This window comes from Anabas testudineus, chromosome 1 (assembly GCF_900324465.2).
Source record: "Anabas testudineus chromosome 1, fAnaTes1.2, whole genome shotgun sequence".
NCBI classification, from domain to species: domain Eukaryota; kingdom Metazoa; phylum Chordata; class Actinopteri; order Anabantiformes; family Anabantidae; genus Anabas; species Anabas testudineus.
This window is the reverse complement of record NC_046610.1, coordinates 25,761,683-25,788,711: the sequence shown is the minus strand read 5'-3', so window position 1 is coordinate 25,788,711 and position 27,029 is coordinate 25,761,683. Positions and strand designations below refer to the sequence as shown.

Sequence of the window (27,029 nt, the reverse complement as noted above, 5' to 3'; positions counted from 1 at the left end):
GTACATTTGTTTGTTTGTGTGTTTGTGTGTGTGTGTGTGTGTGTGTGTGTGTGTGTGTGTGTGTGTGTGTGTGTGTGTGTGTGTGTGTGTGTGTGTGTGTGTGTGTGTGTGTGTGTGTGTGGGTTTGCGCGCACCTGTGTGTGTGTGTGTGGTTGTATATGTGTGTATGCGCATGTTTTACTTGCATGATCCAACCAGCCTAACGATGTTCAATAAGTTATTTTCCATCACAGTGCCACTAAATAAATTGGTGTAACAAAGAAAAGATTTTAACTAACACAACAATAAAGATAAAGTAATGTTCCAACATAGTGTTACAGAAAACAGCATGAAGGATATTTTAATAAAATACGAATCCAGATGGGCGTGTAGGTTAAAGTTCAGTTGGATTAACACACACTCAGACTAAACCGACTTTGCCACACACATGCTGCACAGGGGACAGGCATGAGACAATGTTGGCAATGTGGCAAAACGCAAGTATTGAGAAGAACGTTTATTGGGAACAAAAAAATAGCATCTTGCTATTTTTGTTTGTTTGTTGGTTTTTTGTTGTTTTTTTTGGCAAAGGACCTATTTTATTGGTCAGTTTTGTTTTTTAGGCGATGAACATGTTATGCTCTCAAACATGTTTTTGGATGCCTGAATAAGCTTTCAGTTGGTACTAACTGCTTGTAATAACATTGTCATTATAGTGTACCTTCCCACTGACTCATTTTTCAAATTGGCAGCATCAGATAACTTGGAAAATTGTACTGAAATACTGTTACACACTGGGTATACTGGGTACACTAGTATTTATTGCTTTAAGGAATATACAGTAGTTCGGGCTTGTAAGCTGGATGGAAACATACAGACTAACAGGCAGATCTAGATGGAAAGGAGGGCACTATATTGATAGGTGATGATCATCTGCAGACACTAATCTGATACACTAATACTGTGTAGAGCTGATCAGACACTGGCCAGTTATAAAGAGAAGGACACATTTTGCCTGTAGGTGGTGATATAATGCAATCCTGTAGTGTGAAGGTCATCAAGTCTACTGTAACTATTAACTTGATATAATGTAAAGGCTTTCAGAAATAAAATTATATACTAAGCACAGAGTGTAGGTGTTTTTTAATTGAACGGTGCATAACTGATTGTAAAAAAAAAAAAAAAAAAAAAAGACTAAACAGCTTCAAATTCCAGTTAAACATCTTTAATCTTAAGTGTCTCATCTTGTCAGGCTAGTAAAGCCTCTGAAACAGTCTCAGTTACAACATATGCTCTACATTGCATACCTCTAAGGGTTTTCAGGTATGTGCAGTTATGAAATGCCCAAACAAAAGAAATTAAGTCTTTATTCCATGCCTTGCTCAAAGGCCTATCAGAAGAACATGCAATGAGTGAAGTGCAGAATAGTTGCCTATCTCTCCTATGTGATCTGTGACACCCCCTCCCCTCTTTGTCTCTATAACAGGAAGGGGAAGTACATGAGAGCAGGCTGACCTCTACAGCTGCTGTGACCTCCACTCCCAGCAACAGCAAGGACTCGAAGGCCAGCTCCAACAATGCTGTTACTGTTCTGAACACCCCGGGAGCCGCAGCAAACACTGGCTTGAATCCACCCGGAGCAGCATGTGGAGGGGGTAAAAGCACCGAAGAGATGAGGAAGTTATTTATCGACCGAGCCAAAAAGATTGACACGGTTTCGAGGGCTGGCTTCCCTTTGGCCTTTCTGTTTTTCAACATATTCTACTGGGTCCTTTATAAAATACTTAGACATGAAGATGTACATAAGCAGTAGAGAAAGAAAGGGCATCGATGTTCATATACAGGTTGCACACACACACACTCTTGTAGTGCTATTCATATGAGGACACTGCATTAACTACTTTTATATCTACTGTTCCTTCACCCCAACTTCACCCTGACCTCGGGAACCTCACAGGATGACTTCACTTTGCAAAACTGTCTTGAATCTGAGGGCAACTCGTAAATCAAGCAAGAACCATTAACCAAAGAGTGCAGACTCCAGACTGGCAAAGTGATAAGATTTCTTTTAAGTATAAAAATACTAAGTGCAGAGAATTTATTTAGAATGTGTTGATGAATAGGTGATGAGATGAAAATGCACTGATATGAGTGTGACACACAAAGCAGCATTAGTAAACACAAAATATGTGGTCTAAAAGTAAAATATGTCAATCGGAATGCTGTGTCTTTATTTATCTGTTCAGTTGACATGTAACAGAATTGTTATTGCTGGCTGACTTCCAGCTTATGTAGTTATGAATCATAACAGAGGTATGAAGGTAATTGCTTCACACCTCTGTTTGCTTGCTGCACACAACATGCACACCAAAACCCCACACAGTTGTGTCACTCTCATTGTGCTGGATGGAGATTACATAATAATGTTGAGTCTATGACGCAGATTTGCAAAAAAGAGAATGGTTCAACAGGTGAGGTCACAGTTAGCTGTAACTGCTGCAACTGTTACACAAATAAACAAAAGTAAGAAAGGTCATGAGGTTATAAAAATTAAGATGGTGTATTATCCCAACCAGAGCTGGTGCGTAAACAGCATATTTTCACAACTCATATGTAATTTCTTCGTCCAATTTATCAAGATGGAAAGGATTCGGTCCCATGAAGGTGCTACATTGATTTTATGGTCAGTGTCATGATTTCCCATCCCTTCCAGTTTCCATGGTTTTATTTTGGCTTTCAAGGATGACCTTGTTTATCCCTGAACTTTACCTTTGCCTTGGCCCTGCCTCTTTGTAAGATTTTCTCATGTGACCTTTCCGGTGTTGCTCTTGTTTAGTGATTTACTAGTTTCAGTTGTTACTTTGCATTTTTTCCTCAGTCTTCTTCCCTGGTTTCAGTTGTTACTTTGTGTACCTGTGCCTTGCTGTGTTATCAGTGGTTTTCTGTTGATACTTTGTTCTTGTCTTGAGTTGTTACTTTGTGCTGAGCCACATCTCCTGTGCTCCTTTGTTTTGCCTAGTTATCTGCTGTGTTTTGTTTGCGACTTTATATGCCCCAATTGTTTCTCCTCCATTTTTCCATTAAACCGTTTTGTTTGAACTTGTGTATGCCATTATAATCGGGTCCAAAAACCATAATCCTCACAATCAGGAGGTGTTGAAATATGTTGCTCTGAATTAATGCAATCCTGGGAGGATCAAATAGCCAAGTTACTATAGGAGGGGAATTATGTTTTTATTGAAAACAGTTTCCCATCAAGAACACTACGAAGTGTCCATGTCCATCCTACGTTCAAGTTGTTGTTGTTTCCAGTTACATGTCTGCAACCTTTCCTGAAAATCAGTCCATTTTCAAGATTTCAAACTGTGACAATGACCAAGCAAAAGCATGAAAAAACTATCTGCCACTTGCACCACTTACAGCTGGAAAAGACTAATGGCTCTAAAATGTTCCAGATATGGGAAGACAAAACTCTTAAAAGACTGATGACGTGCTTTCATCAATCAATCCTGTGGGAGACTGCAATGGACCTCAACAAACTAGAGACCCAAAAGAGAAAAGACTCAAAAGTATATTCACACACAGGCGTGCACACACACACACACACACACTGTTTTATCTGTTTGTGTCTTAGACCTCAGCTGCCAGTGTTTGTCCCCTATGCTTTTAACTCAAATGTTGTTCCCACATACGGAACATTGCTGTTTTTTTAATGCTATCATACTGTGAGGCCCCAGGACCTAATGTGCTGTGATATCACCACTCTGATTCCTTGTTTGCACTATGACTAATATAGCAGCTCCTGTGGTACTTCCCCATTCATGCTAATGATTACATATCAGACACAGGTTTTTCCTAACTCAAGTATTTAAGAGGTTTGGATGAAAATGTGCCAGTGGGTGTTTGAACTGAGAGGAAAACAATCAGTCACAGCATAATGAAGTGGAGACATGAAGTTCATTATTTTTTTGTCCCTGAGTAGTCCCAGTATGTCCTGTAAATTCCATTCATCATTATTTTTGTTTTGGAAGAAATCTGTTTAAATTGATTTAATGTGCAAAAAATTCTAATAATAATAACATACAACATAGGGCCTGATGTATTAAAGGTTTGCATGTACAAAATAATGTGCAAATTTCATAACACCTGCAAAAATGAGCTGATCTACTAATAGTGTGCAATGAATGTAGATTTTGCCCTTTTGACTTCTTAAATATGCAAATGGAGACATTGTTTCCCAGCTGTAGAGGCAAATACACACTCAATGTGATTTAATAAGCCTGAAAGTGATTTGCAGTGGCTAGGTTTGCATCTGAATTAAATGCCTTTGAAAAGCAGGTGCAGTCTGCTTGTGCACTAAAGGCTGCTATTATTTGAAGGCGCAGGATGCAAATGAGAAATTAGAATGCGTCCAAAATGTGTTTAGTACTTATGCTAATATACAGTGCCTATAAAAGATATTCATCCCCTTGGATGTTTTATACTTTTATTGACATTATAAATCAATCATGGTCAATAAAAATTGGAAAAATACCTCATTAATGTCAAAGTGAAAACAGGTTTTTACAAAGTAATGTCAATTAAATACAAATATATAAGGTGAAATCAGTGTTTACATTAATGGTCAAGTGGTAGAGGGTTCTGTGGTCTGATGAGTGCTTTTTGGCCATCAGACAAGATGCTATGTTTAGCGCACATAGCTATTGTGCGCTTGAAAATGCGCTGCACGCCTCATTTTCAATCAACCAAAAATGTCTCATGTCACACCGCTCTTCAGTTCCTTGCATTGGCTTCCTGTGGCTGCAAGGATTCAGTTCAAAGCTGTGTCTCTTGCCTACAGAGTGATCAACTCTACAGCTCCAACCATTACAAAAACTACTGAAAACAGAACTCTTCCTTTGCATTTAAAAAAAACAAAACTCTCTTGTACTCTCATGAAACAAACACTTTTTCGATAGCACTTTGCTTTGATGTTTTTTCTCCTTCACTTAGATTTTGTTTGCTTGCCTTGTTCCTCACTTGTAAGTCGCTTTGGATAAAAGCATCTGCCAAATGACTAAATGTAAATGTAGCGCACAGCAAACACTGCACATCACCACAAACACAAAATCCCCACTGTGTAACACAGTGGTGGCAGCATCATGCTGTGGGGATGCATCTCAGCAGCCACCCCTGGAAGGTGTGTTAAGGTAGAGTGTAAGATGAATGCAGCAAAATATAGAACGATCCTGCAGGACAATTTTATTCATACAGCAGGACGACTACGGATTGGGAGAGGATTTGTTTTCCAGCAAGACAAAGACCCGAAGCGTACAGAGAAAGCTACAAAGAAATAGTTTAATGACAACAAGGTGAATGCAGAGTCAAAGCCCAAAGACAATTTGTGAATGGACTTGAAAAGGGCTGTTCACATCCTATCCCCATGCAGCCTGACAGAGCTTGAACAGTTTTGCAAAGAACAATTGCATAACATTCCAGTGTCCAGATGTGAAAGTCTAATTGAGACCTATCCACACAGACTCCATGCTGTGATTGCAGCTAAAGGTGCATCTACTAAATGCTGACCTGAAGGGGGTGAATATTAATGTAAACACTGATATAACCTTATATATTTTTATTTAATTGACATTATTTTGTAGAAACCTGTTTTCACTTTGACATTAATGAGGTATTTTTCTTAATTTGTTTTTGTCAAAGTCGCCAATCTTTATTGACCATGATTGATTTTTAATTTCAATAAAAGTATTAAACATCCAAGGGGTGAATACTTTTTATAGGCACTGTATCTGGAATAATTTAGGACACAATACAATGATCAGTCATCTGTACAATGATCCAATTTAGCAGTTGTTGGGTGAGCTGCGGGCTGCAGAGTAATGGGGAATGCATTCCTCCTACCCTTACATCACATCCTAACATTTGGCACATGCACATCAAAATCCAAGGATTAGTTCTTCACTCTGACAAACACACTCTTGCACTACGCAAAAGACAACGTTTATATATGTGTTTGTGTTTGTGCATTAGGCCCACAATATGATCTGCACCCAGGACACACTGAATGATGACAAAGCTGGTTTAAATGCACTTGCTGATTTCCTGATAGGTGTGATCTGTCCACATAACATTCTTATTGTAATATTGAGATGTTGTTGCTGTGTTTATTATCCTCTTCTTGTGTTTACCCTGGTTATTCTCCAAACTTTCCATGACAGACATCAGTGAAACACACGCAGCCCTCATTCTAATATGGTAGCCTCCACCATGTTTGCACCTGTTGTTGATCATGCATGTTTTCTTAATGATCACCTACAAAACATCCACAAACATTTTTAATAATGTACGTGCAAATACGTACTCGGATCTCAGCCAGTCAGACCCATAGTGTAATGTAGTGCAGTGAAGTGTGTCTCTCTCCAGCAGATTCATGCAGGGATGATTCATGTTTGTGTTAATGATATTTGCAGATATTATAAGTTACATATGACAGCTCTGTATAAAACTAAAACATCAGTACCCTCAAAATGTAGCCTTTATGTGATTATGTGGGTGTTAACATGTTGAAAGCTAGGTCACCCAAAAACCTACAACACAGGTGTTAAATTCTCACTGCCAGAGCGTAGTCTTTTTTATAGTACACTGTAGTAACAGTTATGTAGACTGTTTGTGTGTATTCTGGTATCTTTACCTTCTTTATATTTTGTAAGTGTGCCATTCTGTATTAGCCATGTTTATTTGTTTCTTATTTAACTTATTTTAATCAGGGAGTTTCTCTGTCCTTCTCAGTAACACCCTGATAACATTCACATTAGTTCACAGCCACAGTCTGACATGCTGACCACTGAGCAGCTCCGCTGGAGCAGCTGGGGTTAACGGTTTTGCTCAAGAACATGACAACCTAAGAGAAAACCTCTTCTGTTTGAGTTTTATTGTGTTTTCTAGGAAACAGTTTGGCTCCAGCTTTAATTCCTGTCAGCTGTTAACATTAGCTGATACTGCAACATTCACAGTTTGTTTGGAACAGTGGAGATATCTGCAGCACGTTGCTGTGCTGTATTATTACATGAGTCTGTCCAAAGACTAAGGAACACATAGATTTTTCAGGTTTTAGCTTATTATCTACAAATAATATATGATTTCCTGCCAAACGTTTCTCAAATCCTTCTTTGAGTGTTTCTCTTCAGAGGCCAACGTGCAGTGTTGACACACTCATTTCTTCTGCCTGACTATAGCAGGAACTATACCAGGACTACATGTTACATGTTTATCAAAGCTGAGTACATTTCTCTGATTTAGCTTCACATTCTATGCAGTCACCTGTATGTCAGTAGTCTCAAAGGAATAACATTTGAAACTGTTCAACCCCAGTGTGCAGGATTTGGTAAGTCTGCTGTTTAGCTTAAGTTGCAGAGTGTAATGTAGTTTTACACTATCATTTAAAATACCTGTCGCACTTAGACTCCTCTCTTTGACTAGTGCTACAGGTCCTTTGTTACAAACTGAAGCTGTCCGGGGCTCAGCACCTGTCCATCATGGCCAGTATTACAGATTTTGCATGCTGAGCGACTGTCCACCACAACAATAAAACCACCAGGTATTTTCAGTTTTGGGATTATTGATGTACATTCTATTCAGTGTTAAAGACACTGAGATGTTCCAAACAGGCAACCCACTGAGAAAAGCAGGATTCAGCAGACGTTTGAGGACTTTTACAGCTTTGTCAACTAGTGATGTGTTTTAAATCAATGGTTGATTGTCTGAAGTAATAATGCTTTTCTCATTTCTTTCAGTAGAGACACATTAACACGACATTAACATGACATTAACATGACATCCTGAAGCTTTGTCACTCCAACTGTTTTACATGAACCAGAACAGCATGAGAGAAATCTAATGAGTAGTTGATGAAAACATTTAGGCTGTTTTCGTGATATCTTACCACATATTTTAGCTCTGTTAGTTCAGTTGGTAAAGGTAACTGGTTTGATTCCTCCTGGCTATGTGTCAGACACCGACACCACACAGTAGCTCCATCATCTACTGCAGCTGTCCTAACAACAGTTTCACAAAGGGGATCAATAAAGTATGTTATTATTAAAACTAGTCACGTAACTTGAGTTTTAGAGCTGTACAGCTGTAGTTGTCTGTGATGTGGTGGTGGTGCAGTGAAAGCCTCGGTGTGTGTAGTGGGTGGTTTTCACTGCACCTAACTAAAACATGCAGAAGCGCAGGTATGTTCCTGTAAGATCTTCCCTATTCAGAGGCTGCAAGTGTTCCCCAGTGTTTCCTGGAAGGATGTTTCAGCCAGCTTGTTAAAATGAAGCCTTTCCGCATAGTTGCTGTGTGTTGTTTACATCACCGTTTCCACTCAGAAATAGTTGCATAGTTGTAATGAAAACAACTTCTTGCTGTTTCCATTTGTCAAGACATCTGTGTTGCCAACAGCGTCGAACATCCTTCATGTCATAGATGTTTCTATGCTGACTTAGTTTAAATCACTGTACCAATTTTTACCTTCAGGACAGCGTACAGTACTTGTGCCAAAGGATTTCAATCAAACAGTGCTATTGGAATTCCACTGCTGGTTCAACCTCAGATCTGCCTTCTTCATTCTCGCTGTGTGTGGATGCACTTAATCAAGCAGCTATTCTTGGCCTGTTAGTCTGATGCAATGTCCCATTAACATCTTGTCTGACATGGAAACCAACCTTTCTAATATGTTTCTAATATGTAAAGCTCATTTAAACTCTCAAACCCATGTGGAAATGGTCTGTGTGGGGTTTTGTTCATGTAGTTAGGACAGAAGTGGCCCTTAATGTGAGTCCAGTGAAAGAATACAGTGCACTCACTGAAGTGTTTTCCTGTTCACTGGCTGAGTGTGTGGGCATGTATAGACAGGGTTTGATGAGCAGCTCCCTCACTCGCACGTTGACTATATTACACCTGTTTAGAGTGTGTGGGAAACCTCACACCACCACATTATTTTGATGTGTGTGTGTGGTTTATAATTCCCACAATAGAAGCTCATTAACCTGTAAGAAGATTTGATCAAATTGATGTGTTTGGGTGTGTTTACATTTTCTACTCGCGGCCTTCTACTGATGACTTGTGTTAGAGCGTTGGATGCGCTGGTTGCACAACCTCACATACTAAACTTCGGGCAGATTTCAGTAGCAGGTGTGGATGAGGATGTGCTTCCCCAGTCACCGTCACATAACAAATGTAGTCAAATTCAAATCCTGTCCAATAGTTTTTATTCTAGGAGTTTTGTGAACAGTGGTTTTCTTCTTTCATGCTGTGTGCAGAGTTTGACTTCATGCATTCTTTGTCACACGTGTCGCTCGCAGCTGTCTGTTGTATATTGACTCTTATGGTTCCTCCTGACTGAAGCTGTAACTGTGTTTTGGGTTCTCTCTGGTTATCATGTCTCACAATCTGGTTTCTTACTTGTACAGACAGTTCCTCACCACGTGGAGCCATGTTTCATTAACCTACACAGAACAGGTCAGAGGTTCACGTGATCAGATGTCGGCACTCACACTTTGGAGGTTGAACTTTGGGGTCTGTGTTTTTAACTTAGTCCATCTGACCTGTTAGTTTGAAATTATACACAACATAAAGTTGTTGTCCACTCTCCTACCTTAAAATAATGGATTTATTGTAAAAATAAATATCATTTTAAAAAAATCATAATGTTGAATCTTTATCATTTAAGTGACATTAACTGTATTTACAGTAGTTTTGCTCTATGCTGTAAATGACTCAGGACAAGTTTTTAACAATACAATAAAAAAAACCATGCCATGTTGACAAATGTGATCTGCCTTTCTTTGCTATCTTCACAAAATCCTTGTACCGTCCTGTGTGATGATAACGTAGAGCTACACCTTTTCAGTGTAAAGATCAGAGACGTTGAAGCCACTGAGCCTAAAACGTCCAAACTGAAAACCATGATTACGTCTTTGTAGTGAATGTAATCAATTTATGATCATGTTGTGATGTTTAAGTGTGAATTCCAAGGAGGTGGTCTGGGTGGGTGGAAGGTGCAGGACGGACATTTCATCTTTCAACAAGACAACAGAGCCAGGATAACAGGAGTGGCTAAGAGAACTCTGTCAATGTCCTTGAGTAGTCCAGTCAGAGCCCAGACCTTAACTTGATTGAACAACTGTGAAGGGATCTGAAAATGGCTGTGTACCAACGCTCCCCATCCAACCTGATGTAGCTTGAGAGGTACTGCAAGAAGAATGGGAGAAACTGCCAAAAGATAGGTGTGCCAAGCTTTTAACATCATACAACATAAAAAAATAACGAGGCTGTAATTGGTGGTAAAGGTTAAAAAGAAATTTGGTAGATACTTCTTAATGTCTTCCAATCTCCTAATGCCTTGTCTTCTCATGTCTCTCAGCCTAAGACATACATAACACTGAGCTTGTAGAACTCTGAGCTTGAAGATGCTTCGATGTGTCATCAAAGCAGGTCTATAATCAACTGATATTCATATACACACAACTAGAGTATCCAGGAGATTCAGGAAATGCCTACCTCTCCCAGGTCACTGCAACATTACAACACGTAGTGCATATTACTGTGAACTAGTATTAGAAACTGAAAAAGAACTGTAGCTGTGCTGTTTGTCTACAGGATCAGAAACGTGGTGTCATTTTTACAGAACATGACATTTGGTATTTTACTGTGAAACCCAACTTTGCTGTTCCCTTTAACTCCCTCTTCCCATAAAAGTTCAGTTGAGTTCATCTGGTGACAAAACCTTCTCGATATTTTACAACGGTGTTTTAGAGGATGCTGCTCCTCGCCATTAGTTTCTCCTTTGATTGACAAAATGTTTTTGTACGCCTGTTGCTCAGTGGGGGTGGGGGGTTGCTGCTGATGTGCCTGTTTTTGGGGGGGGTTTCCTTCACAGCTCTCACAAGACTTCTGTCATCAGCTGTTGTTAATGTGCTTGACTGCCCCCGTTCTGTGTTTGCTGTTCAGTACGCTGTTGGTGTCTTTCTTTTTGAGGACGGCCATGTCCGCTGTTTGTGTTTGTGTAATGCCCTTGATGGTTTTTAGTTTAGTTTCCCTCTTATCTCAGATTCAAAATGACTTTCCAGCTCTCTGGACTGGTTTTCAGATTTATTCTCATCACAAGTAAAACCAAGAATAATCATTTAGTGCTAGTTTTACTTCAAACTATCTATTTCTCAGGACACACCTGGGTAAGAACAACCCCCGGGGTCAGTCACATGTTTCAATTCTTCTGCTCACTTTAAATGTGGCTCATCTGTAAATACCATTAAACACAACCTGACATTCTGGACTTTCTTCTCTTATCCATATTCATCCATGAATAATCCGTGTCATTAGCATGCACCAAGAACTAATGAATGGGCCCGCTCGTTCTAAAGTGTTGATTGACTCCCCCAGCTACTGCTGAAAGCTGTGTAGCTGCGTCTAACACAGGAAAATGCATGAGCGACTGTCAGTGCCCTCCCACAGGACAACACCCTTCAGTCAACTTAGATCTTAATGCATGTGGGCAATGTTGTAAAGGTTAAACCACACGTTAGTAGAGTTACTAGTAGTAACTCATCAGCTCAATGAGCACATATTTGCTGATCGCTGTAGTCGGCGACAGTTCAGGTCATAAAAGGCCATCGTAGCACAGCCACTGTGTGAACGCTGCTCATACATGAGGAAGTGTAGATTTAGGGAAGTGCACACTGGTGCAACCCTAAGAAAGTGTTTGTGAATATGATCTGAAAGGTTTAACAGGCTGTAATCATTCCTCCTGTTTCTACCTGCTGTGGATAGAAAGTGCTTTCAATGGAGGTGACGGGACAGAAAATGTATTTAAAGGTGTAATTAAATAAAATAAGTAAGTATGATAGCATGAAATTGCCTCTGTACGGACAAGAGGAATGATTTCAGGGTTCAAATGGTCCCTTTAAAAAGAGAAAGTTACCTGAGACAGAATTTAGTCTCATCAAGAGTCTTTTCTTCGTCTCCGTGAGTTTAACACTTTTAATTAGGCCAAAGAGTAAACACGAATTAAACACTTCGTCCTCTCAGGAGGTAAGAATGAAGGAAGGACAACAAGATAACTCCTGATTATGATCATGAACTCTATTCTCATATTTAAGCTTCATATTCACAAGCTGCAGAAAATGACTGATAGTAACTTTGGTTTGTCTTACTGAACTAATTCAACATGCAGAGGCCTGAACCGTGGTTTAATGTGTTACTGAGCACTTTGCATGTTGTGTAACAGCCGTCAGACACACAGCAGCCTGACATGGACACAGTCACGGCTTTAAAAACATCTCAATAAACGCAGGTTCTAATGCAAATAGTGTGAAGCTACATGGTGTGTGTGTGTGTGTGTGTGTGTGTGTGTGTGTATGTGTGTGTGTTCAACAAAAGCAAGATAATTGAAAGATTGTAGGAGAAGGTGTGAAGGAAGTAGGAGGAGACAGGAGGGCAGGTACAACAAGCTGCAGAAAACCTGTAATTACTATCCTGCAGAGTTTACTTAGCCTTTAACTGTCTCTCTCTCTCTCTCTCTCTCTCTCTCTCTCTCTCTCTCTCTGACACACATGTTGTGTTTGTATAACTGATAAGCTAAGAGAGAGAGAGAGAGAGAGACGGAGAGAGAGAGAGGGAGGGAAGAAGGGAGGGAAAAGAGCTCAGCTTAAAGACTGACAACACACACAACAGTGTGAAAGCCTATGGTTGAGTTGCAGAGAGCAGATAGGTGCAACAACACAGAGGGACGGAGAGAACAGAAGACAGAGACACAGAGAGAGAGAGAGAAGAAGGAGGGGGAGGTGAAGACAGAGAGAAGAGAAGAGAAGAGAAGAGAAGAGAAGAGAAGAGAAGAGAAGAGAAGAGAAGAGAAGAGAAGAGAAGAAGAAGAGAAGAGAAGAGAAGAGAAGAGAAGAGAAGAGAAGAAGAGAAGAGAAGAGAAGAGAAGAGAAGAGAAGAGAAGAGAGCTTTTGCTGCTGTGCTGGGATCATGTCTCTGACTGGGAAGGTGGCTCTGGTGACTGGGGGGGCTCAGGGCATTGGGAGAGCCGTGGTCCAGTCACTGCTGCAGAACTCAGCCAAGGTCAGTACTTCTCAGGCCAGCTCCACTTCACTGCTGGAAGCTGCTGTTACTTCCCAGATGTCTTCACTTGAACCGCTCGTGCTTTTTTGTAACATGACCTCATGTGTTCCTCGGTGCGACTGTGCATCAGACGCTCATGTTTGATCCAGTTTGACCTCAGCACTTTAAGTTGGAACATCCAGTGTTCTACACACCAGCACTGCTTCTATTTGACTTCATCCTGCTTGACCATGTGTTTAATAGTAATCATTTAGGGATGTTTTTAAATTGAACCGGGGACATCTGACAGGAAGATGCATGGCGAAGGTGAGAAAGAGCAGAGGAAACACGTTCTTGATTAACACAAATTAGCTGCTAAGAAATTTCACACCCTGAGAAACGAGGGGTTGTGGTGCAGCACTCGATGAACTCGATTACTCTGTTTGTGCTACTGACACAGCCACAACCAAACCACAGCTGTGAAGCGCTCTGTCATGTAGCACTTCTGCAGAGATGGATACAAACGTGCAGCTTGCACATTATGCTTCTCTGTGGACGTCTAACAGTTCAGCGTTTGTTCCTCCAGGTGACCGTGGTCGACCTGAACAAGACCACGGGTGAAGAGTGCAAGACGCAGCTGGACGCTGAGTTCGGAGAGGGCAACTGCATCTTCATTCAGTGTGATGTGTCCAATGGAGACGAACTGAGAGGTACCACCTGACAGCACCTCCTCTGACATCACTTACTACTTGATGAGTGACACTGTGAAAACAGTCAGATATGCTTTCATCAACACGTTCCTTTTATTGGCAGCTGTCCAGGCTGCTGCATTATGTAATTAGTGATCACGGTTCCCACTGGATATGACACGAGAACATAGTGCTTCACAGAAGGTTGCGTTTTTACCATAACACACGAGGAAGTGACTTCAAAAAGCAAAAACCTTGCTGCTATTTTTGGCAGGAATCAAGAACTTGTTCCTGGAGAGTCACTGTTGTCTGACACGACAGCTGCAGTCAGTGTTTGCAGGATCTGCAGGTTCGGTCTAACGCGTCACAGCAGACGATCTGTGACATGTGTAACACACACACTGTTCCACAACAAGTCTAGTCCGGTCTTGTTCTGATGTAGTTCTTCTCAATGTTATGTTTAACATACCTGCATAGGAGCCTGTCCCGCTCCTCTTTACTTTACCTACTTCTGATCTGATCTGTGCATGTGTGTGTGTGTGTGTGTGTGTGTGTGTGTGTGTGTGTGTGTTGGGATTTGTGTAGGTGAGAAAGACGGAGCACAGAATTAAAGTGTGTGTGAGTTAATAAGTGTGTCTTGGAGCGAACGTGAGGAACAAGGTTTCATTGTCTGCTTTTGAAAAACTAGATCCCTGCAGGCGAAGGGCTGTGGAATGCTGTTTAGTTTACTCCTCGCAGTGTGATAGTGCTGCTGTCGATTTGGAGGCACGCGTTAAGCCTGTGCTGAGTCCGTGGCATAGAGTGCGTGTTTGTTTGTGTGTGTAGTAAGTAGAAAACCGTCTTCACACACTTCCCCGCTCAGGTGTCTGTAGAGAACGTGAAGTCAGTGCGTGATGCATGTTTGGGAATGGAGCGGCTGGGCGTCACCTGCACGCCTCTCATCACATTGTTGTAAATAGCTTCATACTGGGACTGGGCACATGCACTTTGCATGATCGAGTGTGAGATCTGCTGATTGACAACATACCAAACTGCATCAGATAGGCAGCGATCCTCACAGCTAATGGAAACGCAGCACAGCGTGACGTCAGCTCACATTAGCATGTGAATGCGAGCATGCACTGCGGTTAGCATGTGCCTTTCTACTAACTGTGTCTCCCACTGTGCTCTCTGATGGGTGTGTAAAGTAGGCGAGACTATTAAAAGCAGCGCTGTTTGTTTCTAATTGCGGGGTGTCTGAGGGTGGAACGAGGCAGGTGATGACACAGGCAGGTTTTACCACCTCAGGTTTCTTCCCCCCAGCTGTTTATCCAAGCTCGTCTGCCGACACAGGGAGATAAACAACTTCCCAGTGACTCATTCTGTACAAGAGCACGATGCATGTGCACATTGAGGCCACACGATCGCCACACAGAACATGTTGGTTTGAACGCTGCCGTGAACAGATTCACTGGAACAGCACACGTTGTTTTTATAAAGAATTTTAGGAAAGATTGGGAAACATCAGCAGCTGGTGTGAGAGTGATGAGTAATTCATTAATTAGTCTAATTAACACCTGGACATGTGAGCGGTGTGCTTCCACCATCTCTGTCCTCTCCACTCTGGCCACTTGCTGTGTCCACCTCAAAGTCATCCCCATACTTTTTTCCCTCTGTCATTCAGATGCCTTCCAGAGCACCGTGGACCTGTTTGGTCGTCTGGACATAGTTATCAACAACGCTGGCATCAACAATGAAAAGAACTGGGAGAAGACCGTGCAAGTCAACCTGGTAAGATGACAAAGTGCCAGTAGCACCTGTAAACCCTGATCTTCATGTCAGAAAGTCCTGTCAAGTCTCTCAGTGACCAGCCAACAAGAGCGTGTCTCCCTTAGGGACTGGACATGTTACTGCCCTCCTCATACACAACAAGAATAACATTTGTTAAATTTAGTTTAACTATAGTCGGCTTTGTACTGAAGTGGTACTCGGCACAAATGCAGATAGTTGGCCAAACTCCTTTGGATCTTTCTGAAAAACAAAGATGCAGCCTTTGTAAGATTCAACACAATCTAAGTTACTGATAACACCCGATAACAAGTATAAGAATAAAAAAACGTCCCCTTCCACATTTTCCTAGTAAACTATGCTGACAAACAGCAAGCTAGAGATTTACTCTGGATGAAGATGACAAGGAATGCAAAGAATGGTTGAACATTCAAAGCAAAGAGGACTTCATTGTAATGTAATCCAGATAGAGCAGATCACAGCTTGACGACAGGGCAGGTTTTAAAAGAAGGTTAATGTCACTTCACTAAAAAAGAAAGAAAAGAAACGTGAACAACGGGTTGAATGAAACTGAGTTGATGTCAGTTGAACACAACTCAGTTAAGTTGTTCTAACTTAATAGCTGGATAAACCTTAAATAGTTAAGTTCAACATTGTAACATGTTTTTATTCTGCATTCATAAAACTCAGAAACACTGTGAATGTGTTATTTCAGCGTTTCTAGCTGGAACCTTGGCTGTCTCAGGGTTTCTGCAGTGTTCAGTCCTGCTGTTGTTCCACACATGTCGGAGCTCCTACTCACATGGACCCACCTCTAGTAGCGTTGGGGGTCAGGATTCCAACTTCAGGTTCCTAATAAAAATGTATTGCTGTTGCAGTTTAGTTTGTATAGACACATCATTTTTAGCAGACTGGGCTTTTCAGGAAAGAAAGGAAACTAGCACCTTGATACTGAGGTTGGATCAAGATAAAAGTAATGACAGCACTCAAGGATATGGCCATCAAGACATAGTTTGAATAGAAATTGAGGATTTGTATCCGAATCAGACCGCGTCTCACTTGTGAGACATAACCGAGTCAATACTTTGCTTGTGGGAGTAGTTAACCATCACAAGCCAGCGCGTAGAGGCTTTATACAGCAAGTGGAGCATGTTTGATCTTTGTTTTTTAATAATCAATCACTTTTTTTTTAAATGAAGGGAACGTGAAACGTTTTGAAACAGTATTCAGACACGTTTGGACTCAGCTTCTGTCAAACCTCTGGGGTCTGATGTAAGATTTTAAACTGGCTTTTCCATGATGAGTTGCTCACATATGTTTTTCTAGTCTGCCAAATTGAACATGAAGCCTAGATTTGTGTCAGGCATCTTTTTCTTATCAGTCTGAAGGAGAGGAGCAAAGTTGTTGATCTTGTGTCTTTGTTAAATAATCAGAATTAAATAAAGAGTCTGACTGTTGTTCAGTTCCTGGGTTGTTTGTATGTAGACTAGTTAGTTATCAGTTATCTGGACTATATGATCAAGACTGATTCAACAGTTGGCTGATATTTGAGAATACTAAAAAATACTTCATCATCACAACCCACTGGTTATTCTGTTAAATAATGTACTCTTCTGTAACAGCTTCACATTAACAGCAACAAAATCACTTCCTGCCAGTGGGCCAATCATCGAGTCATCGTGTCCAACTGGATCCCAGCAAAGAAAAGCTTAGCTTCAGATCATTAATAGTCCTAATTGAGACTCAAATTATGGGTTGTTTATCTGTTTTAATACAGAAACACAGCAGAAGATTGACACTGACTTTCCTCAGCCTCTAATTGAAGCTCATAACTGTCAATGGAAACCTGAGGCAGGGAGAGATAACAAGTGTCGCCAGCGAGTCAGACAGCATCTACTACCAACGAAGCAGAGATAGAAAACGTCTGAGCTGATACAAATCAGCTGTTTCAGATAACGCAGTACACAGCAGTCTGTATTTTGACAGCAAGTCACTGCTGGAATTGGAATTGGCCAACAAAGCTGCAGCAGATATGGAGTCTCCTGTTGTGGCAACACTCTGCGCTGACTGCTGCTGTACTACGAGTGACAGGGAACTGGCAAACAGCCGTCTTTTTATTCATTTCTGCATCTGGACATGATATTAGGAAACCACAGCAGTAAAAGTGAGGAGGTCACTATGACACAAAACAAACACTCAGATGAAATAACATAATTATATGATAAACTCTGTTAAGTAGCTGAAAATATAATAATACAATACATGAAGTATGTAGATCTAAATCTAAATAAACTATATCAAATCCAGGCTTTGATTCTACAGGATGATTTGCATTTATTGGTTAACTACTCTGTACTGTCAGATAAATGTAATTACATTGGTCTGGAAAACTGAAACTCTGCTGAAATGTGACTTCACTCACACTGTGGGTCAACAACCTGTTGGTCTGCTGATAAAGTTTAATGCTTCCAATGTCAATGTCTCCTAAAGACCGCAGCACGGGCCTGTGACAGTACACTCAGTACACAAGTCCTTCAGTTTTACTACTTTGCAGGCAGATTCCTGTAAAATATTATCAACTGACATTTGGAGGAACAGTCAACCGGCTGCAACATTCATGATGGTTCATAATGTTTGTAATTATACTACTACATGATAGAATATTGCTCCGCTTAATGAGTACTGTTAGTTATGGCACGTTCATCATGCAGTTTCTGGACAGAGGTAGTGAAAATTAATGTTTTTTAATGTCAACGTTGGTGAGTTTAAAATACTTTGGTTTTTATCAGTAACTCAATGTGATTGGTGCCAAAGATAGATCTCTCATTCTTGGTGGATTGCTTGAACTTCTGTACTTACAGTATATTATTCAGTACCTTGCACTTCTACTTAACTAAAGCACTTGAAGTTGTACTACTTGTGGTGGATTACTTATTTAGTTGTTCTAAGCAGCTTCAAAGAATGATGCCCTCTTGTCAACCCATTAGGACGCGATCAGTCTTTCACATCTGAAAAGGGGATATGTGACTGTATGTCAGGAAGTCTGCAGACTAGAGATAGACCTTTTTAAAGTCATGTGTGAATGCAACGCTTCACACAACAAAAGACAAAAACTTGTTGAATCTTTTCCTTAATGGAGATTGATCACTCCTACACTGATACATCTGTATCAGGCTGGCCTGTAGCCAGAAGTGGCCAGATGCAGTTTATAGTCTCTGTAGCTGCCTAATCTGGGAATATGAATAAGAACCCTAGTGAGGTCCCTGCTTTCCTCAATGCATGCAAGTGACACCTGCTATGGCACCAATTGTCCCTAAGAGACCGTGACAAAACAGCTCTTGAGTTCAATAAGAGACTCCCAAACACTATGCTGTGACCCCCCGTCCACTCCTGCAGTGTCACAGTCAGCTTCAACGTTCCACGTCAGCACAAAAAATATCTACACGTAAATCTAAACAACATTTATTGTAGAGATAGTGGAGGTTTGACAATACAATGCTTAGGTAAAGTCAGTTTACACTCAACACAGTATAAATACCTACACTTGTCAGTGGGTTCACACATTCTTCTGTTTCAGTTTCACTTCCTGTTTTTGTGAAGATATCCACTGTGACCATGCTGTCTCTTCATCTTTACAGACTTCTGTAATAAAGGGGACATATTTGGCGTTGGAACACATGAGTAAAGAGTACGGCAAAGAAGGAGGCACCATCATCAATGTGTCCTCAATGGCAGGTAACACAAACACACACACAAGTGCACCTCCTATTTATTAAGAACTTGGTATCGAGATGAACACTGCTTGAATAAACACATGCATGTGAGGTGAATTGGTGACTCTAAATTCCCCGTAGTTAGGAATGTTGAATAAGACTTTAGTAATGTCGACATTAGACTAGTGGAGAGGAGACCAAGTGTAACTGTTTTCTCTGAACACACTTCTTTTGGTTCATCTGTACCTCAAATATTTGCTGTTAAAGTGTGGTTTGTCGTAAACGTAGCTTGTCTATGACCAATCAGTGGTCTGCGGTGTTTACACTTCACCTTTCAGCATCACCTCAGTTTGCTTGGAACATTGACAGCACCAGGTACTGTGCCTAATGGAAAAATAGTAGGTCGAGTTTAACTGCATGACACCGACACTGCAACACAAACCCCCAAACCTCTCCACACACACACACACACACACACACATATTGGGAGGGTGGGATCTCCTCTGCTGTTTCTCAGTAAATGTGAATTGTGTAACACTCCAGAATTCTGTGGATGACAAGTTGTGGGAGTGCAGGACAAGTGACCCTGAGGTCAGTGCAAAGAAAAATGTGCTTTCATTCACTCTGAGTCAGGATCTGGGACCTCGCTGCTCTGCAGCCATCTGAGCAGTATTACATTTCCTAGACTAGCCAGGAAAGTTAGCTGTTACAGGTATTGTTGTACTAAATCCCAAATATGCACACAGTGAGCTCTGTTGACCTCTGGTTGGATTTCAGGAAAGAGATCCATGTGTCAAACTTGCAAAAAAAGCTAGAGGGAATTTATTGACACTTCAATTGTAGTTGGAACCATATGTCTTTCTACTGCCCAAACATTCTCCTTTGTGAGAAACAGCACACACAGGGATTTATTGATGTCAGAATGTCATGGAAATGAATTTGTGAAAGCCTCTGGAAGCCAGGCTTATGAAAACAGTCCTTCTCTTCTTCGACTGTGTGTGTTACGTGTGAAAAAACATGATAAAGAGCTACCACAGCAAGCTGGCAGACGTCCACCATAACATCTAGATCATTCTGCACCTCTGTCTCATACATAACCACACCCTCGATCATATGCACACAAGCCTGTAAACACTCTGATGAAGCCGTAGAATACACTATATACGGTATATACACACAGTCACACATAAGCTCGATAATAACATGAAATAATTGGGGAAATTTGTTGAATACTGTTCTTAATTTAAGATGTCAGTCAACCACATGAGTAGGTAAGTGAGTTGTTTCCTGTTTAGTTAGACTGTACACACACAACGCCTCATTATAGTGCTGTAACACACTGTTACTGCTGTGTAACACTGTGCCTGGAATGCTGCAGGACTTACTAGGATCCACAGCTAACTCTTCACCAAGTTTTACAGTTATTAAAACTAACAGTATTCCAAATATTGATTTTATTGATAGAGGAAACCTACTTTAGAATGATTTTTAATATGACTCACACATGTGAGTCATTAGAAAAACTCCCTAAAATTCCAACAAAAGGGGCGCTGAATAAAACTGATTGTGTAGATATATGTATTATTGCATACAACTGTCTTAATGTATTGATGTGTAAATGCTCCTAATGATGCAGCTGATAAAGGGGGAATTGCTTCATCATAATACATCATCATGTGTTAGATAATTATAGTTTGCAGTGATTATCTGCAATATGCAAAGTTAAGGTAAAATGCAAATACCCAAATACCTCAAAATGATACTGTAGTTAAATAAATGTACCACAATTCCAGTGCCAGCATTTAGTCATATCCCGAAGACTCCGATTTGTAAACCTGCATGTGATTTTGGCAGAGGATGTTTTTGTTTCTAGTAGTGGGACTACAACAGTTAAGCCTCCCCTAACAGCAGACATGTGGTAATCATTTTTCACTTATTTCATTTGTGATAACATCAGTGTGCGTGTGTGCACATGTACTTGACATTCCCATAACAAAGACAGACTTGTCCAAACTTGGTCAAGCATAGTATGAGCACTTTATTTTGGGTTGAAAGAATGTGTGTGTCCATGTGCGATGTCAAATATCAGTCTGTTTTTAGGTGTTTACAGTTTATAGCCTGCTGTCAAATAGCCAGTTTGAAAGAATGTGAGCTGAACAGTGAGCTCTGCACACATGGAGCACAATCTGTGGTTCTGTTTGGACGCAGCGATTTGGGAACCACTCAGTAACTTTTAGTTGTTTGTTCCCTCAAATTACATTTCCACTATTTCGCTCTCTCTCTTTTATGCAAATGACCGGGTTAGGCATTAAGCTCTGAAAGACGTGTAGTAAAGTGAAAGAATTCACCCTTTTCCAAAATGCCACACACACACATACACACACACACACACATATTCCCTGGTGCAAATTTTGGCCTTAATCTGAGATGACAGAAATGAAAAGCATCTGGTGAGTAACTGTATTAATGTGCACTGTGATTTGAGGTATTTCAAAGCAAGAACTATATTCAAACAAGGGACGATTTCTCTTCAACGTGGGACCATAAAAAGGAGATGGAGGCGTTCTAGTTCGGCAGTGAGAAACATGAGCTGAACTTTATCTCATTAAACCTGGATTAACTGAGCTTCCAGTGGTACAGTGTGAAGTTGCTGTTCAGAAGCAGACGCAGCTGTGTTTGCCAACAGCCAAATCTAATTCTGCTCGTTCATGAAAACAGAGTCACAGAGTTTTCTTTTTCTCTTCTCGCTCCTTGTTGTTGATGCTGCAGCCTTCATGCATTCTCCTCATCAGCCTGTCTACACTGCTACTAAACATGGAGTCATTGGCTTCACTAGAGCTATTGCGGTAAGACACATTATAGGTTTCCTTTAAAACCTTTTTGGATGCTCTGTCCATTAAGCTCAAAACTCAGCAAGTCATCTCACATGTCTTTGCAGGACGCATCATCTCAGGGAGACTATGGAGTTCGTATCAACGTCCTGTGTCCAGCATTCGTCGATACTCCCCTGCTCGACTCAGTGGAACATGAAGACAACATGGGCAAGTTTGTCAAGTTTAAGGATGATTTCAAACGCTGCATGGACAAGTTTGGAATTTTACAGTGAGTTCACACACACACTGTCCTATGTTATTCATTTGATGATGGTCTTCAAAGTGAAGTCTTAGTGTTGATGGTGCAACATTATTTCTTCCGCGATGTTGTGCAATACAGAAGCAGCTTATGTGGTGAAGGTGGAAAAAAAAGTGCGTAAATAATTAATAAGGTGTCATAGTGTGCATTTTGTGGTCTGGTATACTTTTGTAAAGTTGGGTGTCATGGAGGCTGGTGGGAACATTGTGCAGGTATTTGGTCATAAACTCCAGTTTTGGTTTGCGTATTAATGTCTGGATAGTTCAGTTTGGATCAGAAAAGTGAATTTTCACTGTTTAACCTTTAAAGCTAATGTTCATAAACAACTGTAAATACCAGAGAGTGTCATTATGATATCAGTTGTAAATGAAAGTTTTGTTTAGCAGCCACTAACATGTCTCATACATTCAGGAACCCAGAGAAAACTCCAGTCACAGTAAGACATGTTCACACAACTGCAACAGTGGGCTGGTGTACTGACACAAAAACAAATGACACAAACATTCCTGTGTAATTTGGTGGGTTTAAAATCGTTCTAAAACTAATAACAGTAATGCCACGTAGGACTGTAACAGGCTGCACAAATCAACACACTGTTAATAGCCCTTAAAGAGAGTCCAGATCTGTGTCAGACTATTTCCTAGAATCAGTACAGTAATAGCATGGTTACGCCTGCAGGCTGCTAAATGGAACTTGCTATATAATTGAAAACAGAGTGCTCGACGTCCTGGACCAGCACCCTTGACTTCTGTTTAATTTCTATTTTTTTCACAGGAAGGAAACACCCATAATGCACGTGGGGAAGTAACTTAACTCCTACTAAATGTGGCAGCATGGAAAGTGTAAAACCCAAAGATTTCTTAGCTCTTTAGCCCTTCCAGTCCCCGTGATGCAGTACATTCTATATTGTTTAAGTATTTAAAAGCCAATGGGAACTGGCTTTTTGTCGAGGGAACCAGGACGATGCTGACTTCACAGCCAAAGTGCATCATTCCTATATCACTCTGTAGTGGCTTTGTAATCAACCAATCAATTAGAAATAACAAGTGAAACTCGCACATGAATTCACATTTGAACAGCTTTAAAAACTGTGGAGGTTGAAGTAGAAATTCATTTGCCACCCAGCTACATAGATTTAAAATCGTCTATCATAAAATGCACAAAATATACAACCTCCCAGACTACCACCCAACTAGTTTTAATCTCTGTGTGTTTACAAGATGGAAGTATTAAAGACTGCCTCACTACAGACGGTGAACAAAGCACTGCTGAGCTGTATCTGCTTCTGTGCCTACTAATGTTCTTTCTCTTTACGCTGCTAGATTTGGTCGTTTTCTGTTTGTGAGCAGATTTATATTGACTCCAAACAACTACAGCTAAAAACATGTAGCGTTGAAAACATTCGGAGCCCCTCTGCTTCTAGTTGGATGTTTTTTTGTCTCTGCTCTGATTACATTCTTTTTCCACACTAGTGCTCCGGAGGAGACTTGGCTGTCAAACGATACTTTATCTTTCAGGAAACTTGACGAGTGTTTATTTGGAGCAGTCCTGAGTGGGAATGAACCAAAGTAGAGACACAAATTCCCTCACACTACATGTGCAGAACTGCTTTGAGAGCATCTGGTGATGCTCTCCATCACTTCACTGTGAGGGTTCGGTCAGGATGGTTCGTGCTCCACAGTGCATCAACCACACTGTGTTTATTTATAGCTGTGTGGAAATGGTCTTTGAAAACTCAAATTGTGCAGAGACAAGCAGCAGGAAGGAAGCTGTTTAGTGTCAGAGAGCATTGAATCCAGGTGACTTCCTGGTCACGTAAGTTATCAATGCACAACTAAATGTGCTAAAACTGGACAGTAATGTATTTCTGGTGCCAAGTCCCATCCTAAAAATTGAACAAGAAAACCACAGTTGCCCTCTCACTTAGACTGTGCTGTTCCCTTCCAGTCTCATCTTACGAGTCTGTTTTCCTCTGTGTTTACCTGCAGGCCATCACTGATAGCAGAGGGCATGATGAGGTTAATCACAGACACCAGTCTCAACAGTGCAGTGATGAAGATTACCTGCTCCAAGGGAATCCACTTCCACACCTATGAACCCATGTCGGCTTGAGCTTTGGCACACATAATTCCATGCTGCTGCTGGATGAACACTGAAGCGCTTTAACCTGTCTGACGGCTAAGGACGGCGTCTGGCTGTTGCTGGAGTTAATATCAGAACTGTATCAGAGACATGTTTGGATTTTCATAATTTAATCGTGATGTTAATGATAGGATGATGATGACCATACTAATAAAAACCTGAAAGACCAAAGGTACAGGTCTGTCTTTTTCAGTCAGCCACCTCAGATATGACGGATTATACAACTGCTGTCTTAATAAGAATTGTAACGGCTGGTTTTACAGATCTGTGTAAAACAATTCAGAGTTACAGTGGAATAACTTCACATGGGACTTTTGGTCTTTTATTATAAGGACCACTTAGTGGACTAAATAGAAAATGCAGTTTTTGAGTGAATACAATTTTCAAATAACAAATAAATGAACTGTATCCATATCAATGACAGCATGTTGTGCATGTACAGTGATGCTTTGTGAAGCCTTTAGAATTCTCACTGTTCTGCATGAATCTGACCTAAAATAGGATTTTAGTCCTAAAATGAGATTAATGGAACCCAATAAAACCTCCAATCCAGAGACGCGTAGTTTGGTAAATTAAATTGTCCATAGCTGTCAGTGTGAGTGTCTCTCTCTAAGGCCCTGTGCCAGGCTCCAGCCCCCGAAGACCGTCAAACGTGGACAAGATAATGGCTGGATGGATGTTTCTGTCAACGTAATGATGATCATGTGTGGCTCTGGGAGGACCTGTCTTATTTTAAGAAGAGTTTTGGTTCTTTACTATCAATGCCTGATCTTAACAACACAACCAGGTAGAAGTGACTCAAACAAAGGACATTTCTTGTTGATGCTCACCAGGCTAAAAAAGAACAAAAGAATTCCTGAAGAGTTTGGACTCCACCAGTTTATTGTCAGTCAGATTGTTTATAAGATTGTGAGAGGAGGTGTTTTTCCTGATGACCTAACAAATTCTAGCATAAACAGCTGATCCTATCTGGGAAACGTGGTGGTGGCAGTTTCCTGATTTGGGTCTACTTGCTACCTCTAGACCTGGCCGAGTTATGAAGTCTGAGTTGTAAATGATAAATGGCAGCACAATATAGCAGCTGACCTGACTCACTGGAGGCACCTTCGGGTTCAGTATCTTGCCAAGGACACTTTGACATGTGATAGGAGAGCCAGCAATCAAACCACTAATCCCATGATTGGCAGATGACTGCCCTACCTCCTGAGCCACAGGAGTTGTTGTTGTTGTTGTACAACTTCTAACTTGTTCTAAGACAATTGTACAGGAGACACCAACCTTCAAATATCACTGTGTATTTACACTGAACAATCTCTGACTCTGACTTTTTAAAAGGTTCATTTTATTACATACCTTACCAAAGCTACATTATGAAACTGAAACTAGCAATAGCCTGACACTTGAAATGAATCCTCTCCGCTCCACCCAGCTCTTCGCGCTCTGCTGGACCTGTCAGTTGCTGTTCATCTACCCTGTGCTCATTCATTACCAAATTACAATAAATAAGATGCTGCAGAAATCACTGAGACAGAAAGTGATTTTTAGAAGCTGACAGAAAGTCTCTGATTGGTTAGAAGGGTGATCCTCACTCAAAAACCTTTAGAAGTAAATATGTCTGCATGGCTGCCAGACTGTTAAATGACACCGACTTAACAGGATGTGTCAACAGTACATCTCCACAACAAGATTTTGGAAGTTGGAAGTGCAAATTACTACGTTTTTTACTTTTAAGTTACATCTGTAACTTTAAGTAACATTTTAAATGCTGGACTGTACTTGGGGTATTTTGACAGTGTTGTATTAAAGTTTTATTGTCATATGGAAGTGAACACTTGAACCACAGTAATTTACTGTACAGATTTTGCTCTGAAAATGTACTTTCAGTTTTAGATGAGGGATGACCCTCAGTATGACCAAAAAAAAAAAAAAAAAGAGGACACCACTTGAATTGCTGAGTCATTGAATAAGACTGAATGAAACTGTGAGTCACGGTTTTATTCAGTCTTTCAGACTAATTTAAAAAAAATGAATGAATGGATGAGACATGGGCCAATGTGTCACAATACGCTCAAAGCACCATGCAACAGCAAATCTTAAAGACAACAATGTAACTTCAACTGTTACTGCGAGAACCTGTCAGTCTCTTCAAGGAAATCACTTGACTGAGTTATGTTAAAGACGTAAAGTTGTTGTATTCTCAGGAAATGTTCACTTTAACATGAGCCCCATCTTCATTGTTTATCCTTTCTATTTTGTATTACTGTTACTTGATTTTGTTAATGCCTACAAAATGCAATAGTGTTTTTCTGCAGCATCACCACTGCCCTCTGCTGCACAGGCAGAACTGCTGCAGATCAGAAATTGTCAGCTCATAGACTACTCTAAACTACTGTAAACATTGTCATATCATTCAGTAATGGCAAATTTAAGAAATGTATGGGTCTGTGTCTCATTTTAAAACTCACTTTAAAGTATGGTTTAATCTACCCACACATGTACTGATGCATTATCAGATTTCTTG

The 27,029-nt window shown here is 40.6% G+C and overlaps 2 protein-coding genes across 4 annotated transcripts in view; both read left to right on the top strand.

Annotated features, from left to right (window-relative positions):
* glra3 (glycine receptor, alpha 3) overlaps positions 1–4,417 on the top strand; it is a 38,681-nt gene extending 34,264 nt beyond the window's left edge. For all 3 annotated transcript variants that reach the window (XM_026358835.1, XM_026358832.1, XM_026358834.1), the window contains one exon: positions 1,466–4,417. In XM_026358835.1, coding sequence (XP_026214620.1) covers positions 1,466–1,792 — 327 coding nt within the window. In that variant the 3' untranslated portion in view covers positions 1,793–4,417. The remainder of the gene's footprint in view (positions 1–1,465) is intronic.
* An 8,467-nt stretch (positions 4,418–12,884) lies between these two features.
* hpgd (15-hydroxyprostaglandin dehydrogenase) lies at positions 12,885–25,062 on the top strand. Its single transcript, XM_026358838.1, has 7 exons — positions 12,885–13,086; positions 13,652–13,775; positions 15,418–15,524; positions 19,160–19,256; positions 22,004–22,080; positions 22,173–22,336; positions 24,355–25,062. The coding sequence occupies exons 1-7, from the start codon at positions 12,994–12,996 to the stop codon at positions 24,476–24,478; spliced, it is 786 nt and encodes a 261-aa protein (XP_026214623.1). The 5' UTR covers positions 12,885–12,993; the 3' UTR covers positions 24,479–25,062.
* Positions 25,063–27,029: the final 1,967 nt, after the last annotated feature.